Genomic DNA, 15,508 nt, shown 5'->3' with positions numbered 1-15,508 from the left:
GCTGTGGCTTTGTCACCTCCCTGCTGAGGAGCTAAAGTGTGAAGCTAAACCCAGTGCTAGTTCTACAGGCTACACTGCAGGACATGGGGAAGGGGACACTCGAATGCCACTGACCCAACATGTTTCAGAAATACTGCCCAGTGGAGGACAGGCCTATCACTAATCAGAATTTCTATGCCTCAGTCAAGAAATGTCTATTACATTTCATTCTTGGTAAAGGAGAAAGAACCCAAAGGGCCCTTGGGACTGGATTCTGGATCACAATGTCACCATGTGCAGCTAGGCAAGACATTTTACTGCTTTGGACCCCAGCTTACTCAACAGGAAAATGATTGGGCTGGGAAGATGATTTCTAAGTTCCCAAAGTTATGAGAGCTCAAGCTTACAGTCTTGGAGTGAGGTAACTTCAACAAAAGATGAGCAGATCAGGCACTGGTCCCCTGGAGGTTACCTTGAGGTGCAAGGTCAGGGTGAAGCACTATTTGTCTTGGAAGCCAGCAAAAAGGTCCGACCGGGGCCCAGCGCCATTAGTTCACGGAGTATGTCTGGGCCCAGGCAATGCCCACATGGGAGTAGCAGTACAGGAATCCCAGGACAGAGAGGGTCACACATGGCCAGCCTGCAGGGGGAGGACAGAGATAGAGGAAGATTAGTAATGTCTGGGGCAGGACCTCCCACCGGTCCAAACTGTCCCCTTTGGAGAAGGCAACTCAGGAAACAACGTGGGCCTCCGTTTATGCATTAAGACACATGCCTCCTAGACAGTCTGCACTAACTGGAACACCCGCAAGTTGATCCCTATGTCCCCACTGGGAATGGGTCAGCATAAAATGAGGGGGTGCACTATCACACATGCAAATTACGTTGAGAAATAGGACAAGCTTTTAAAGAATACATATTTAGAAGACTAACGTAGTTAATAATCAAAAAAGATGAAACATCCATGAGACCCATAGTAAATCTCAAAAATGTACATTGACCATTATATTGAATGGAGTGCAATCTGCCAGCACACAGAAGAGAGAGCCTACATTAAACATTCAGTTGCAAAAGTCAAAGCTTTTAGTGGTTCCTTCTACAAGTACTTGTCTTAGAATATCTGATGTTTTTTTCTTCTTTTTAAAAAAAATAACAGCCCTCTCTGCTACTTGTTACTTAATGATCTCCATGTCTTCTACATGTTTCACTTATTCAAACACTGGGAGCTTGGGGAGCCAGAGGTGCTGTGGAAGGTACCAGATGCCAAAATAGAAAGATTTAGTCCTGTGTCAAAGGTGCTCTCACTTCAGCGTGGAAAAGACAAACACACTCCAGTGGGATCTACAAGCCATGTGATGTGTGCTAGGTGATGATGTGTACAGAGCACATTTAAACTGCACCATGTGGGATGAGCAAGAGTATGTCAGATGGAAAGGAACCAGGGACAAGCTACCAGAGAGACCACTTGACGTGTGACCATAATGGGGTCATCCAAGGAACAGGGATCCTGTGATGTGACTACTGCACAGGGAGGGGTGGGCAGGGTAGGGACAGAAGTAGGAGGAGGGAAGCCACTGAGGGTGATTATAAGTCTGGCAGGCTCTCTCCTTGCAATGTCAACCATTAGTTACTATTATTAATATGACATAGGTTCAGTCAATATAGCATAGTGGTTAAGTGTGCAGTTGCTGAAGTGGAATTGGACACAAGTTCAAATCCTGGCTCTGCCATTTGCCAGCAGTGTGACCTTGAGCAACTTAATGAATCTCAAATGTAAAACTAGGAGGGATAGAGCAACTTACTGAATAGTGTCTTTGTAAGGTGCCACGGACTGAATTATGTACTCACTCCTCAATTCGTATGTTGAAGCCCTAACCCTCAGTGTGATGGTACTAGGAGGTGGGGCCTTTGGGAGGTAAATGGGTTGAGATGAGGTCATGAGGGTAGGGCTCTCATGATGGGATTAGTGCCCTTATAAGAAGAGACACCAGAGACCTGGCTTCCTCTCTCTCTATGCCATATAAGGACACAGTGAGAAGGCGGCCATCTGCACGTCAGGAAGAGAGTCCTCACCAAGAACAAAACCATCAACCAACAAAACTTTGATCTTGGATTTTCCAGCTTCCAGAGAAATAAATGTCTATTGTTTAAGCCACCCAGTCTATGGTATGCTGTGATGGTCGCCTGAGCTAAGATATAACAATTGTGTGAAATGATGTAAAGACCTGCACGGTGCCTGGCCCATGGTGGAGCACTAAAGAAAGGTAGTAATGTAAGAGTGGTATTGAGAGGGTACAGAAGTCTTTCTGCACCAAGATTAGAGTGACAACAGGGAGAGCAAGCCCTGGTCTTCCTCCTAACTCCTGTCTTCGACTTGCTCCTGGGACTGGCTTGGCACAGTGTTTTCCCAGGCCCTGAAGGCAAGAGAAGAAAGGGCAGCAGAGGAGGCCCACCAGCCTGGCTCTAGGACCAGCCCTGCAGTCCCACCTCCTGTCTGCCAGTCATCCAGGCTAAGAGTTTCCTATACCTGCTGGAACAAATTACCACAGACTTAGTGGCTTCAAAGAAGAGAAATTTATTCTCTCACACTTTTGGAGGCCAGAAGTCTGAAATCAAGGTGTCGGCAGAGCTCCCCTCTCTCTGAAGGCTCTGGGGGAGGATCATTCCTTGCCTCTTCCAGTTTCTGGTGACCCCAGGCCTTCCTTGGCTTACGGAAGCCTTCTTCCCTGTGTCCTCTTCTCTAATAAGGACACCACCAGTCATTGGATATAGGGTCCACTCTAAATCCAGGATAATTTTTTGCTCAAGATCCTTAAGTAATTATACCTGCAAAGACCCTATTTCCAAATGAAGTCACATTCTGAGGTTCTAGGTACATATGAATTTTGTGGGTGCTATTCAGCCCAGTACAGCCAGGTACTTTTTCAAGCTTCAAGACAGATCCATCCTGCCTGGAGGCGCCCTCAGATCCCTCACCCCTGTGGCTCAGACACAGATGCCAGGGGACCTTTCAACACCTGGTCCTCAGTAGCCTCAGGGAGCAGGGAGAGGGGAGGGGGCTTCAGGTGCAGGAGGCGAACCCAGACTTCAGCTGTGTTTAGGGTAAGGCATCAGCACGTGTTTGGTAAACACAGAAACCAGAGGCTGGCTGCAGAAGTGGGAGAATGGGGATGTTTCATTTACACAAAGCTGGGCCTGGGGCATTGCACAGCTGTGCTTGGCCCCGAGGCTGTGAAGGGACATCCCTGTGAAAGCTTCTGCCCAGCACACAGAACTGCAAGGAGCCCTGCCCAGAGGTAAGGCATATACATGTTCAGTCTGGACCACAGCTGGGCCCTGAAAATTCTCCCTAGTGTTACTGCATGCCATGCACAGAGGCAGCTAGACAGCAGTAATCCTGACGCTACTAGGAGACCCTAGCAGGATCTCAGTTTCTCTATCTACACAATGGGAGGTCAAAAATAAATAAAAGCATGTGAAATAAGATCACAGGTTTGGTAGTGCTTTTAAAAAGTATTTCAGGGCCTCCCTGGTGGCGCAAGTGGTTGAGAGTCCGCCTGCCGATGCAGGGGATACGGGTTCGTGCCCCGGTCTGGGAGGATCCCATATGCCGCGGAGCGGCTGGGCCCGTGAGCCATGGCCGCTGAGCCTGCGCGTCCGGAGCCTGCGCGTCCGGAGCCTGTGCTCCGCAACGGGGGAGGCCACAACAGTGAGAGGCCCGCATACCGCAAAAAAAAAAAAAAAAAAAAAAAAAAATTAAAAAAAAAAAAAAAAAAAAAAAGTATTTCAGAAAGGCAAAGGATTACCTGAGAATTCTCTTATGTACACACAGCTCATTGGTCTTTTTAATGCATGAGTGTTCCTCCAGACAGTAACCCCAGTGTGTACCAGATGGCGTTCAAGAACCCGTTCTCCTTTCCTGACCTCAGGAGTAAGATATGTGATGACAACAAAAAGACAGATTCCACAAGTCACCCTTCCACAGCATTCAACCAACACTCGACGAGCATGTGCTATGTGCCTGGCCCTGTTCTTCAACTGCGGTTGCTGCTAACCAAGCAGATGTGGCCCAAGCATGACAGGGTGCTTGGGGCAGAGGCCCCTCAGATAAGCACAGGATCATAAAACTGGAAATAAATGGACTGTCATTCTGGCAACATGCCAAGGGTTGCTATGATACATGGTCATCCAGGCTTGTCAACCGTTAACAAAAAAGATGGCATCAGAAAGGGTTCTGTCCTGCCAAAGGAACACGGATCTCATCCTTCAGCCCTCTCTCCCCGTGGCCTTTCCCTACTAAGTTTTATTCTTCCATGTTGTCCCTTCTCACCAGGCTTTCCGAACCTATGTGTCCAGAAAACTCCCTTATCCCCACATCCTCAAACCCATGCATGCATACACACACACACCCATCATTAATGTGGCTTATAAAGACTGGTGGGCTGTACTGTACTGGTCAAAGGAAAAGATCCTACTTTAGGGCTGAAGTCCCCTGCACACACTCTTCATTTACGGCTAGGCCCCCAGAGTCAATGATATGTGCAGCTTCCTGGTGGGCTTTTGATACGTGGAGCTAACAAGATGCAAACAGGTGAACAGTCTGAACAGGTGAACAGCGAGGCAGCATTGAAGATATTATGAACAGTGTGCTAGTGAGTCAGACAACAGTTGCAAAGGATTGGGGTAAACAGATAATAGGACAGGTTATTTAACAGATAGAGCGAAATGCATATCAGTAGGATGTTTAGCACAATAAAGTCAATTAAGAGGACCAAGGTAGGCGTATAATATATGGAGTTAATAGGTGGCTGTATCATGATATTGTTAATAGGATATTGGTGGGTTGTATAATAACTACAGCTAATGAGAGACAGGTAGGACGCAGAGGGGAATGGCTGTAGCTAATAGAAAGTGAGCCATGTAATTTTACTTGAGGTTATTAAGGCTGAGCCACTCTCTGAGCAATTACATCAGTAGGAAAGGACCAGAAAGGCAGAGGTTCAGGACACTGAAGGAAAAGACCATTATCATGCAGGGCCATGAGAAATCAAAGGATATGTCCAGCTGGTTTTCTGGAAAGTGAAGGGATAATCAGAACAGGAAGCAGGTCTAATGAAAAATATTGTTTAAAAAGTTAATGCTGTAAAATGGTGCAGCCACAGTGGAAAAGAGTACGGAGGTTCCTCAAAAAAATCAAACACAGAATTACCACATATATATCCAAAAGAATTAAAAGCAAGAACTAGAAGAGGTATTTGTACACCCAAGTTCACAGCAGCACTGCTTACAACAGTCCCAAGGTAGAAGCAACAAGCATCCACTGACAGATGGATACATATATAATAGAATATCAATCAGTCTTAAAAAAGGAAATTCTGACACGTGCTACGACATGGGTGAACTTTGAAGACATCATGCTAAATGAGATAAGCCAGTCACAAAAGGACAAATACTGCAAGATTTTCACTTAGATAAGGTACCTAGAGTAGTCAAATTCACAGAGACAGATAATACAATGGTGGTTGCCAGGGGCTGGGAGGAGTGAGGAGTTAATGTTTAATGGGTACAGAGTTTCAGTTTTGCAAGGGGGAAAAAAGATCTAGACATGGATGGTGGTGATGCTTACATAGCAATGTGAATGTACTTAACACCACTGCACTGTAGAATTAAAATGGTAAATTTTATGTTATATATATAATTTACCACAATAAAAAAATTATGCTGAGTGAAAGAAGCCATCAACAAAATAATACATGCTGTATTATTCTACTTATATAAAATGCAAACTGATTTATAGTAACAAAAAGCATGTCAGTGGTTGCCTGGGGCTGGAGCAGAGGGAGAAATAGATTACAAAGGGGCACTAGGAATCTTTGGGGATGATGAAGATGTTTTGCATCTTGATCATGGGACAGTTTTTCAGGGTATATACAACTGGAAAATACATTAAATGGATATATTTTATTGTGCGTAAACTATTTCTCAATAAAGTTGTCATAAAAAAAATTTTAAAGGTGTTCTTGGAACATTAGCAAATCACAGGCTTGCAGTACTCTACTGCAATGTCCTAGGCTATATATGCCCCAAGGTATTCAAACAAAAGATGCAATTCATTTTTTTTAACATCTTTATTGGAGTATAATTACTTTACAATGGCATGTTAGTTTCTGCAGTATAACAAAGTGAATCAGCTATACATATACATATATCCCCAAATCCCCTCCCTCTTGCGTCTCCCTCCCTCCCTCCCTATCCCACCCCTCTGGGTGGACACAAAGCACCCTAGCTGATCTCCCTGTGCTATGTCACTGCTTCCCACTAGCTATCTATTTACATTTGGTAGTGTATATATGTCCATGCCACTCTCACTCCGTCCCAGCTTCCCCTTCCCCCTCCCCATGTCCTCAAGTCCATTTTCTACATCTGCGTCTTTATTCCTGTCCTGCCCCTAGGTTCTTCAGAACCATTCTTTTTTTTTGGATTCCATATATATGTGTTAGCACACGGTATTTGTTTTTCTCTTTCTGACTTACTTCACTCTGTATGACAGACTCTAGGTCCATCCACCTCACTACAAATATCTCAGTTTAGTTTCTTTTTACAGCTGAGTAACATTCCATTGTATATATGTGCCACATCTTCTTTATCCATTCATCTGTCGATGGACACTTAGGTTGCTTCCATGTCCTGGCTATTGTAAACAGAGAACATTGTGGTACACGACTCTCTTTGAATTACGGTTTTCTCAGAGTATATGCCCAGTAGTGGGATGCAATTCATTTCTTGATATGATGCTGGGTCTTCAGTCCCTCACCTCCCTAGGGGCAGGAGGACTTGCCATGTGTGGGACTGAACGCTGGGCTCCTCTCATCACGCTTTCTTCCGCTGGGGCCTCTGAGGAGGACAACCAGAGGAAGTCTCTTAGCCATGCCCATGTATTCAGCAGCTGAATCAGCACAAATCCCTATCCAGGGGAAGAAATCAATCCTTCCTAATGGGAGAGGAGTTAACTGAGTTGCTGAAATGTATATGAGCTATCAATTACCGCATCAAAGGCTTGCTCTGCTGTCAGGATGGGCAATGCTGCTGAGCCTGTGACCGCCATCTTGGCTCTAACAAGGCTTTTTTAAAGGCCACATCCCACTGTTAACCACTTTTAGAAGAAAATGGCTGGTGACCAGCATGTGAACAAACTTTGCAGTGAAGCCTTCTTCCCATCCTTGCTTCCAGTCAACCAGAAACATAGTCCCTATCCATATGTGAGTAGTTTACAAAGAATATGCAATCTACTGTACAGTTCACAAAGAATACACAATCTTTTTTTTTAGTTTATTTATTTGTTTATTTATTTATTTATCTATCTTTGGCTGTGTTGGGTCTTTGTTGCTGTGCGCAGGCTTTCTCCAGTTGTGGCGAGCGGGGGCTACTCTTCGTTGCAGTGCGTGGGCTTTTCACTGAGGTGGCTTCTCTTGTTGTGGAGCACAGGCTCTAGGGCATGAGGGCTTCAGTAGTTGTGGCGCATGGACTCAGTAGTTGTGGCTCGTGGGCTCTAGAGCACAGGCTCAGTAGTTGTGGTGCACGGGCTTAGTTGCTCCGCGGCATGTGGGATCTTCCCAGACCAGGGCTCGAACCCATGTCCCCTGCATTGGCAGGCAGATTCTTAACCACTGCGCCACCAGGGAAGCCCAAGAATACACAGTACTAGTGAATCCTCACAACACCTTGAGACAGAAATTACTAACCTATACTAATATTCTTTCTTGAAGCTATGTTGCCTCAAAAGGGCCCAGAGTCCACATCCCGAGGCCAGGGTATCAGACTGAATCCTACCTGGAGAATAGTCTGAAGGACTTGAGTCTGTCCTTTAGTTTTATCAACAATTATCTATCATTTATCTACCATTAACAATGACCTAGCTTCCTCCCTCCGTCCACTCAGGCAAGATTTCTAGCCAGAGGCTCTGACGCCCTGTTGCCCGTCGTCCCTCCCACTCATCCACTGCTCAGTCATCCCCTTGCTGAGCCACAGTTCTCCTGAGGGTTGAAGAACATCTTGACCCTCTCAGCTTGGCTCTTGGGTCCCTACAGCTGGACGGATAGACTCTCACCTTCTGGCCGCATGAAGCGACAATGTCACACAGCGACTCACAACCATTCTAAGAAAGGAAGAAGAGGAGCTTCCCATCCTAAGAGCCATCAAAGGAAACAAGTCTCACCTCTCCAGACAAACTTGCCTTGGCTGGAGCCTAGAACACAAATGTGAAGGATGTATCATGATCATCAAGGGCCACCAACATATCCATCCATATCCCTGGGGATGCAGGTGCATATATAAGAGCCCACATCACCATCTGGGTGAAGACGAATGTGAGACTGATGAATTTCAACCTCTACGGAGGGCCTTTGTGAATGGGCAGGCTCGGAGGATATCCAATAGGGAAATAGAATGAAGAGGGGATTCTAGAAGATGCTGCAGAAGACAGAGACATAGGATGTGGTGACTGATGGAGTTGGGGGCCAAAGAACACATTCCCTCTCACTGACCCTGAGGCAGTACCCTCAGGGCTGACACCAGCTGGTGCACATCAGAGAGACCATACCTTACGTTAATAGACTGATGCGCTACCCTACTAGTTAGTAAAAGCCATGGTCCCAGCCTTCCCTCAGGACCTGTCCTCTGATATATGTAACATCCAAAGGAGTAACACCTGGTTCTGTAGGGGCCTCTAGGGCCTGCTCCAGCACTTAGCCACCACCTTTTTGAGTTGACTGGTCTGTGCCCATTCCTTACCATTTGTTAGATGTTTTGAATACCATCCCCATATCCTACATATATATTGCTCTGCCTTGGTGGCATTTTCTACTCTGAGGCCAGTGAAGGCTGAGTGTTTCTTTGCTTGGAGAACGAGCTTGTGCATCAGACTCTAGTCCCAGAGGGGCTGGCTCAGGATCTGAGAAACACCAGGGCACTCTCTGCACCGCCCCACCGGCTTCACTACTGTCATTTCATTAATTATTCAGAAGGACTTTATACGCTGTCTTCATTAAAACAGCTTGCTCCTGACAGCACTTTATTTTTTAACAATACTCAGATCTGATGCGGGGAAGTGAAAAAGGGCCTTGGTAGCTTTATTTCAGTCTTATTTTCCCTAGTAGCCCCAGTCCGGAGATATTGTGGAGCCGTTCATCAAATGGTCCCGAGCCTGCAGACCTTCCTTCACAGCTCAGTTTAGAGCTTTCATCTTAATAAAGCTATAGGACAAGAGCCTTTTCCTGTCCAAGGGCTACCTTATTTATTTATTTTATTTTTTTTTTGCGGTATGCAGGCCTCTCACTGTTGTGGCCTCTCCCGTTGCAGAGCACAGGCTCCAGACGCACAGGCTCAGCGGCCATGGCTCACGGGCCCAACCACTCCGCGGCATGTGGGATCTTCCCGGACCGGGGCACGAACCCGTGTCCCCTGCATCCGCAGGCGGACTCTCAACCACTGCGCCACCAGGGAAGCCCAGGGCTACCTTATTGAAGGATACACAGCAAGAGCACAGCTGCCCAGGCTTCCAAGCCTGTACACTGCTGGGTCTATTTTCAAACCCATGGGCATATGGACAGAAGGTCTAAAGAACAGGCTCTTGCTATTCTAGGGTTAGAATAACCATTTCTTACCTTCAAGTCGTTTATAAACCAGGGCCTCAAACCCAGGTTTTGAGGCCTTGGTGTTCTTTCAAAAAACGCTCAGCTGCCTCTTTCGCACCCTCGCATGAGAAAGAAGAACTAGGTGGTTCTAATTTGTTCAAAATTGAAGCATGAAATTCTAGGGCACTGGTTCTCAAACACGAGCCCACATCAGAATCACCAGGAGGGCATGTTAGAATGCTAGGTCCCATCCCCCAGAGTTCCTGATCCAGGATGTCTGGGTGGGCCTAAGATTTGCATTTCTATCACGATCCCCAGTGATGTGGATTCTGCTGGTCCAAGAGTCACCCTTTGGGACCCCTGTTCTAGGGCACTCTGCACAGGGCTGAGGGAAGAGCTTATACCGGTCATTCACACACTGACTGGTCTCTCTCTCGAGCAGAGGGGATGGACGAGCACTGAGCATTACAGGTCGCCAGGTGCTTTGCTGGGTGCACTCCACATCTTCACAAACACCTTCTCAGGGAGGTATTATTCACTCCACTTCACAGAAAAGGATACTAAGGGTCAGAGAAGGAGAGTAACTTTCTTGAGGTCTGACAGCCAACTGGTCATCAGGTCACACTGGGAACTCAGGACCATGTGGCTCCAAGTGTGCTCGGCCGCCTAAGCTCCAAAGCCCTGACTGGCCTCGGAGCACATCGGGGAAAGGCTCACATCAGAGCCCCACCTCCTAGCCTGGTGCCTTTCCTTTAAATCCTCTGCCTCCAAATCTCGTTTCATCCCTCTACTCATGGTGCTAAGGCAACAGGAAGTGGGAAGCATCAGGTTCATATTTTTAGGCGTCATCATCACTAACTTGCTTGGTCACCCCATCTCTGGGGTCCTCAGTTTCCCCATCTTTGTAATAATTGGGAAGAGAAAGCCTGGATGAACATTTTACACCCCTCGTGGCGGCAGCTGCCTAATTTAGACTGGGGCCACTATGGAGCATGTTCCCAGTGCCTGGATGGTCTTTTATTAAAATTGTAAGAGTCACAGTTATTTGATCCTGGCCATGGGCTGAGCCTACACAGGGTATCCAGCGGGGAGACAGAGAGGAAGGGGTGACTGACGGCCCTCAGAGGGCTTCCTGCCATCCTGAGCAAGAGTCATTGGCTGGGCGCTGTGTGCACATTTTAACAGGCACAAATAGCGTGCCTTTAATAACTCGCGTTGTTCAGTCAAGTTCACATTCTGAGGAAGCCAACCTGTGCTGTAGTTTTCACCCTTCCCCACCTCCCAGCACAAGCCCCGCAGACTGGTGCTTACTGAAGCACTCGCTGCCATAAAGCAAAATCATTTCACGTGAAACTGAGGCAGTGGGGAGAACAAACCAGAGCCACTTTTTCTTATTCTGACAGCGTGAATAGAAGGTGGAGCTGAGAAAACACATATTTTCTTCTCTCTCCAGGGCGGGTGGGGGACCTGCTTCCGAGAAACTGTCCCTGCCATTGCTGCCACGCCCCCAACTCCGGCCACTGGGGCCAGAGGCTGTGCAGTCGGATCATGCTTCCCAGCTGTTTCTCTTCCTTAACGTGTTTTGTTTTAAACAGGCTGATTAGGGCTATTGTTCATCGTTAATTCATGACCACGCAACATAACACGGCGGAGACTGCCTAGCAAATGAGCTCGGGGAAGCGGCTTCCCGCAAACAAAGGGATGGGGCGCAGTGTGGGGCAGGCTCCCTGTCACACGGCCCTGACCACCACTCACCCACCTGGGCATTTATGAAGCACCTACTGTGTGCCCAGCGTTTAGACAGGCAGCCTTGACACATGTCACACAAGCAGTCTGAGCCTTCATCTGAGGCCTGTGAGAACGTGCCCCCAAAGGCTAAGAGCACGCTCGGGGCCCCCAACTCTCCACCTAACCTTGAGATTTGGCTCTACAGCTCCACCTCCAAACGTGCACGTGACGGAAGGCTTGGGGAAACACAGACGACAGAGACAAATTCTCGAACACCTGGGCCAGCCGGGATGGTGGGCTGACACTAGTAAGTTGACATTGCACCAGGATAAAAATGGCTGAGCTTAACGGTTTTTGTTTCGTTTTCTAATCCAACTATATACATATGGGATGGCGGTGGCCTGGGATCCATGTCACGGGAGGAGGGGTTAACAGACCTGGCAATGGAATCACGGAGACTCTGGAGAAGAGAAAAGAAGTACCTGCAAATATAGAACAGTCTACCCTTTGGCAGGATGAGGAGACATGTGCACACCCCAGAGGGGGTGCTGGTTGGGGGAGGGACAGTCTGGAGGCAGAGAAACACTCTGGAAGCTGGAGCCCTCCAGCACTGGAACAAGCTCAGGACACTCTGAGCATCTCCGTCCAGGGGAAGGCAGCAGAGGCAGGACAGGTGGCAAGGAGATTCCTCTTCTGGACTAGAGGTGGAATAGGTCTGAGAGTCTGTGAATCGGCTCCTTTCTTCCCAGGTCACTGGGACCAGGGCATCCATGGTAAAATGGTCAATGAATAAACAGACATGGGTACATGAGTACTTTTGAGTACTCAGTCACAAGACTCCCAAATCCCTACTACAGGTAATCAAAAATAACAGTTGCTACAAAATCCCTGATCAAGAAACCCTATGTATGTACATCTGACCTCTATCTTCCCAGCCCATGGGACATGCAGCCAATGGACAGAAGTGCCCACAGTTGAACAGTTGAAGCATCATCTACACTTGTGCACGTGCCTGGGAGAAGAGGCGCCTGGCGGGTACTGGCTGAGAACACCTAGACTTTAGCAAAGGACAGCAGAGCAGGAAGGCCACTCCAGTCATCCCGCTCCCTGTCACCACTAAAGGAATACACCAGGGAGAGCTGGAAAGGAAGAGAAAGAGAGCGACGCCTAAATCATGCGAACCTCTGAAAAGGTGATGTCAGCAGATCTGGCTGACACGTTCTTTTCCTAGAGCAGTTATTAGATAAATGACTCCAAATTACTTGACTTAAATTTCTCAGCAAAGAACACAATGATAAAACCAAGCTCCTGGCGGTGGCGGCAGCAGCATCTGTCCCCGGGAGCTCTTGGAGACGACAGCGGGCTAGGCACTCCAGCCGCCCCTCGGGAAGAAGGAAATGTTCCTGCCTGTCAGAGCAACCTTTGTTCTCACCTCGCCGCTCCCACTTACTGTGTCTGCAAAAGTGTATTTTGCTCATCTCCACGCTGAGGAACGGGATCAGACTGAGCGCAGGAGGTACTGCGGAGCAAAGGGCTTGTCTATGCACCATCCTCAGTGGCTGCCACTCTTAATCCAGGGGCCATGCCCTCTCTCTCCCTGCTCCTCCTGCCTGGTCAAAGGCAGGCTGGCTGTGCCTGGGGCGCAGTCAGTGGCCAGGATGTAGTTTCTCTCTAAGGGTACTGAGCCCAGAGGTTTGGTCTCATTAGTGCTGACTTTAACCACCTGAGCTGCTGCTCGCCTTCTTCAAAAGGCACTTGACAGAAGCACGAAACAGCTCTGAGATGAGTTCAGAAAAAATGTGGCTCCAACATCTATAAATGGTATTCGGGAAAGGCATCTTCACTTCCTAGGTGCTGGTGTAAGGAGGGCTGTGGGAAACAGAGGTAAGAAGAGTGTCTAAGCTCAGGGGATGTGCTGCTGGCAGCAGCGTCCACATGTCCCCCTCCAGCCAGACAGCTTGAGGCGGGGGTAGCAGCCTGCTCATCCCACAGTAACACAGAGCACCTAGGTGGTCCTGAGCACCAGGTGAAAGCAGCACAGGGAACGGCCAGCCACAATCTCAAGGAGCCCGGGGCCCTTCTCTGCTGAAGAAAAATCAGCGCTTCCATGGGATGGGGCAAGGGCTCTTAGGTCACTGTTCCGGGGAGGGAAAAGAAACACAGAAGACTTCATAGGGCCCTCCCATCAAACCCACACACACTGGAGACCCAGGGCTCTGCTGAGGGTGAACAGAGAGGCACAGAGCAGCCCCACATCATAGCTGCTTTTCCTCTGCAGGAGGGTAAGGCTATGGGGCCATGTGCAAGCATGGGGCAAGCACGGCTCTGGACAGCAGCCATGGTCACCGCTGCTGTCACCTCAGGCTACAGGGCACACAGGGGCTAGTGAGAGGGATGCACACACTCACACGTGTGTGCTTTCTCTTACTCTCAGCCTGAGAGTAAGAGAAAGCACACACGTGTGAGTGTGGACTCGAGCAAGGCTGACCAATTCCAGGCACCATGTTTTACAAGTGACACGATCACACAGAAGCCACTTCAAGGAGGGTCTAGGAGGGCTCCTCACGGTGGGCATGCTGGTAAGTTTAGGCTTAGCCTGGAAAAAGGCCACGAGGCCACGTGGAAAGAGAATTAATTAGACTTGTTTTACGTCACTCTGGAAGACAGAACTGGGCCTAAGAGATGGAAGTCAGAGGCAGATTTTGGCTACTACCACAAGGAGCCTGTAACATTTACAGCCTCCGCATCCTGGATTCCCATCCCTGTCAGCATTCATATTAAGGATGGCTGCCTCTGATGGGCGATGGGACCAGATGACCCCTTCCAACTCTTAAAGAGATTACAGCCCTGTAAAATTCAAGTCCTCAAGTCATCTTCCCCTCCACCTGCCCCAGGAAAGGTACAGACAAAGACTGACGTTAGACTAAAAGACCACTGCAGTCAGGTGCAGGGAGAGAAGGGGCATCCTGTCCGGACTGGGAACAGAAAGCAGCGTCCTAGCAAACTGTGGAAATGTCACAAGATACGACAGATTCTTAGTGAGGTGCTTATGAAGATATTTACCTGACATATAAAGTGACTCAGACACTTTTTTGATTATAGAGAAACATGTTTCTGTGCCTTAAAGATCCCATTCCAAAGGAACACTGTGTTCCTCTCAGGCTACTGACTCTAGCCCATGATCCTGAGGGTGGGTCTGCCTGAGACAACAGGCCAGTACCGCCAGAAGCCGGGATTTGTCCCCCGCTTCCAAGGGTCCCTTCTGGCACCCCTGCTCACTTGGGCAGCCTGGATGTACCTGATCCCATGCAAACCTTTGCAGGGAGCAAACATTCAGCAGTCTCACAGGGGATGCTCACAGAAGCGCTCTTCCTCCCTGCCCATCTGCTCAGAATCAGACACCTTGAACCAGTTTTCTACGGGGCAGAGAAGACAGGACAGGGCTCTGTTGAAGTGTAGCCGAGGAGGAGCAAGGCAAAGGCAGCCTGGATCTCTCCACGGATGTTAGGAATTAACTAATGGTAATTAGCTGTAGTCACTAATAAGGAATGAGCACCCTTCCCCGCCACCTCCTCTGGGCTTCCTGCCCAGCCAGCAGGAGTGGCGGGAGGCTGGGACCCTTCAAGGAAACTTATCCCACTGTTTACTCTCTTCCCGGTAGTCTTTACATGGGATTAATTGTTGGGCTCCAGGGAAGGGACAGCCTCCAGGGAAGGGATCTCAGTTGCCGCAGTTTCTGGCGTGGTTCTGCTTGTGACCTCAGAGCACACATTACACTCTGGACTCCTTGCAGAGTTCCCAGATGCTGCCTCGGTGTGGGTCAACTCAGGGCGTGGAACCAGCCCATAATGCGCTTTCTCGGATTCCTCTAAAGGGACAAGTCAGTGTCTCCGCGAGTCAGCTCTATGGCGTGGATCTGGACTCCCCCGCCATCTGACCCGTCACATCTACCCAGTTCTTCCTAACTTGTGTCCCAGCAACGGAGCTTGAAGTGGTGATGGAACTGTGACAGTCCCCTCTCCCATGACACTCCTGGGTGGAGGACTGACCTTGGCTGTTGGCATCTTTCATTGCAGAGCCTTCACCTCCCTCCCCTAGGGGACTGCCCTGTGTTCCACTTGGGAAGATTTGGCTCCGTTCTTGCTGTAAGGGCTGGGAAGGATCTGATC

The 15,508-nt window shown here is 48.6% G+C and overlaps 1 protein-coding gene across 2 annotated transcripts in view; it reads right to left on the bottom strand.

The window, feature by feature from the left end:
* Positions 1-211: 211 nt before the first annotated feature.
* The window catches only part of HHAT (hedgehog acyltransferase), a 363,504-nt gene continuing 348,207 nt past the window's right edge, over positions 212-15,508 (bottom strand). For both annotated transcript variants that reach the window (XM_060088397.1, XM_060088396.1), the window contains exon 12: positions 212-619. In XM_060088397.1, coding sequence (XP_059944380.1) covers positions 528-619 — 92 coding nt within the window. In that variant the 3' untranslated portion in view covers positions 212-527. The remainder of the gene's footprint in view (positions 620-15,508) is intronic.

Source organism: Mesoplodon densirostris, chromosome 2 (genome assembly GCF_025265405.1).
Source record: "Mesoplodon densirostris isolate mMesDen1 chromosome 2, mMesDen1 primary haplotype, whole genome shotgun sequence".
Taxonomy (NCBI): domain Eukaryota; kingdom Metazoa; phylum Chordata; class Mammalia; order Artiodactyla; family Ziphiidae; genus Mesoplodon; species Mesoplodon densirostris.
Note: the sequence above shows the minus strand (reverse complement) of the source record. Positions and strands in the feature narration are given on the sequence as shown.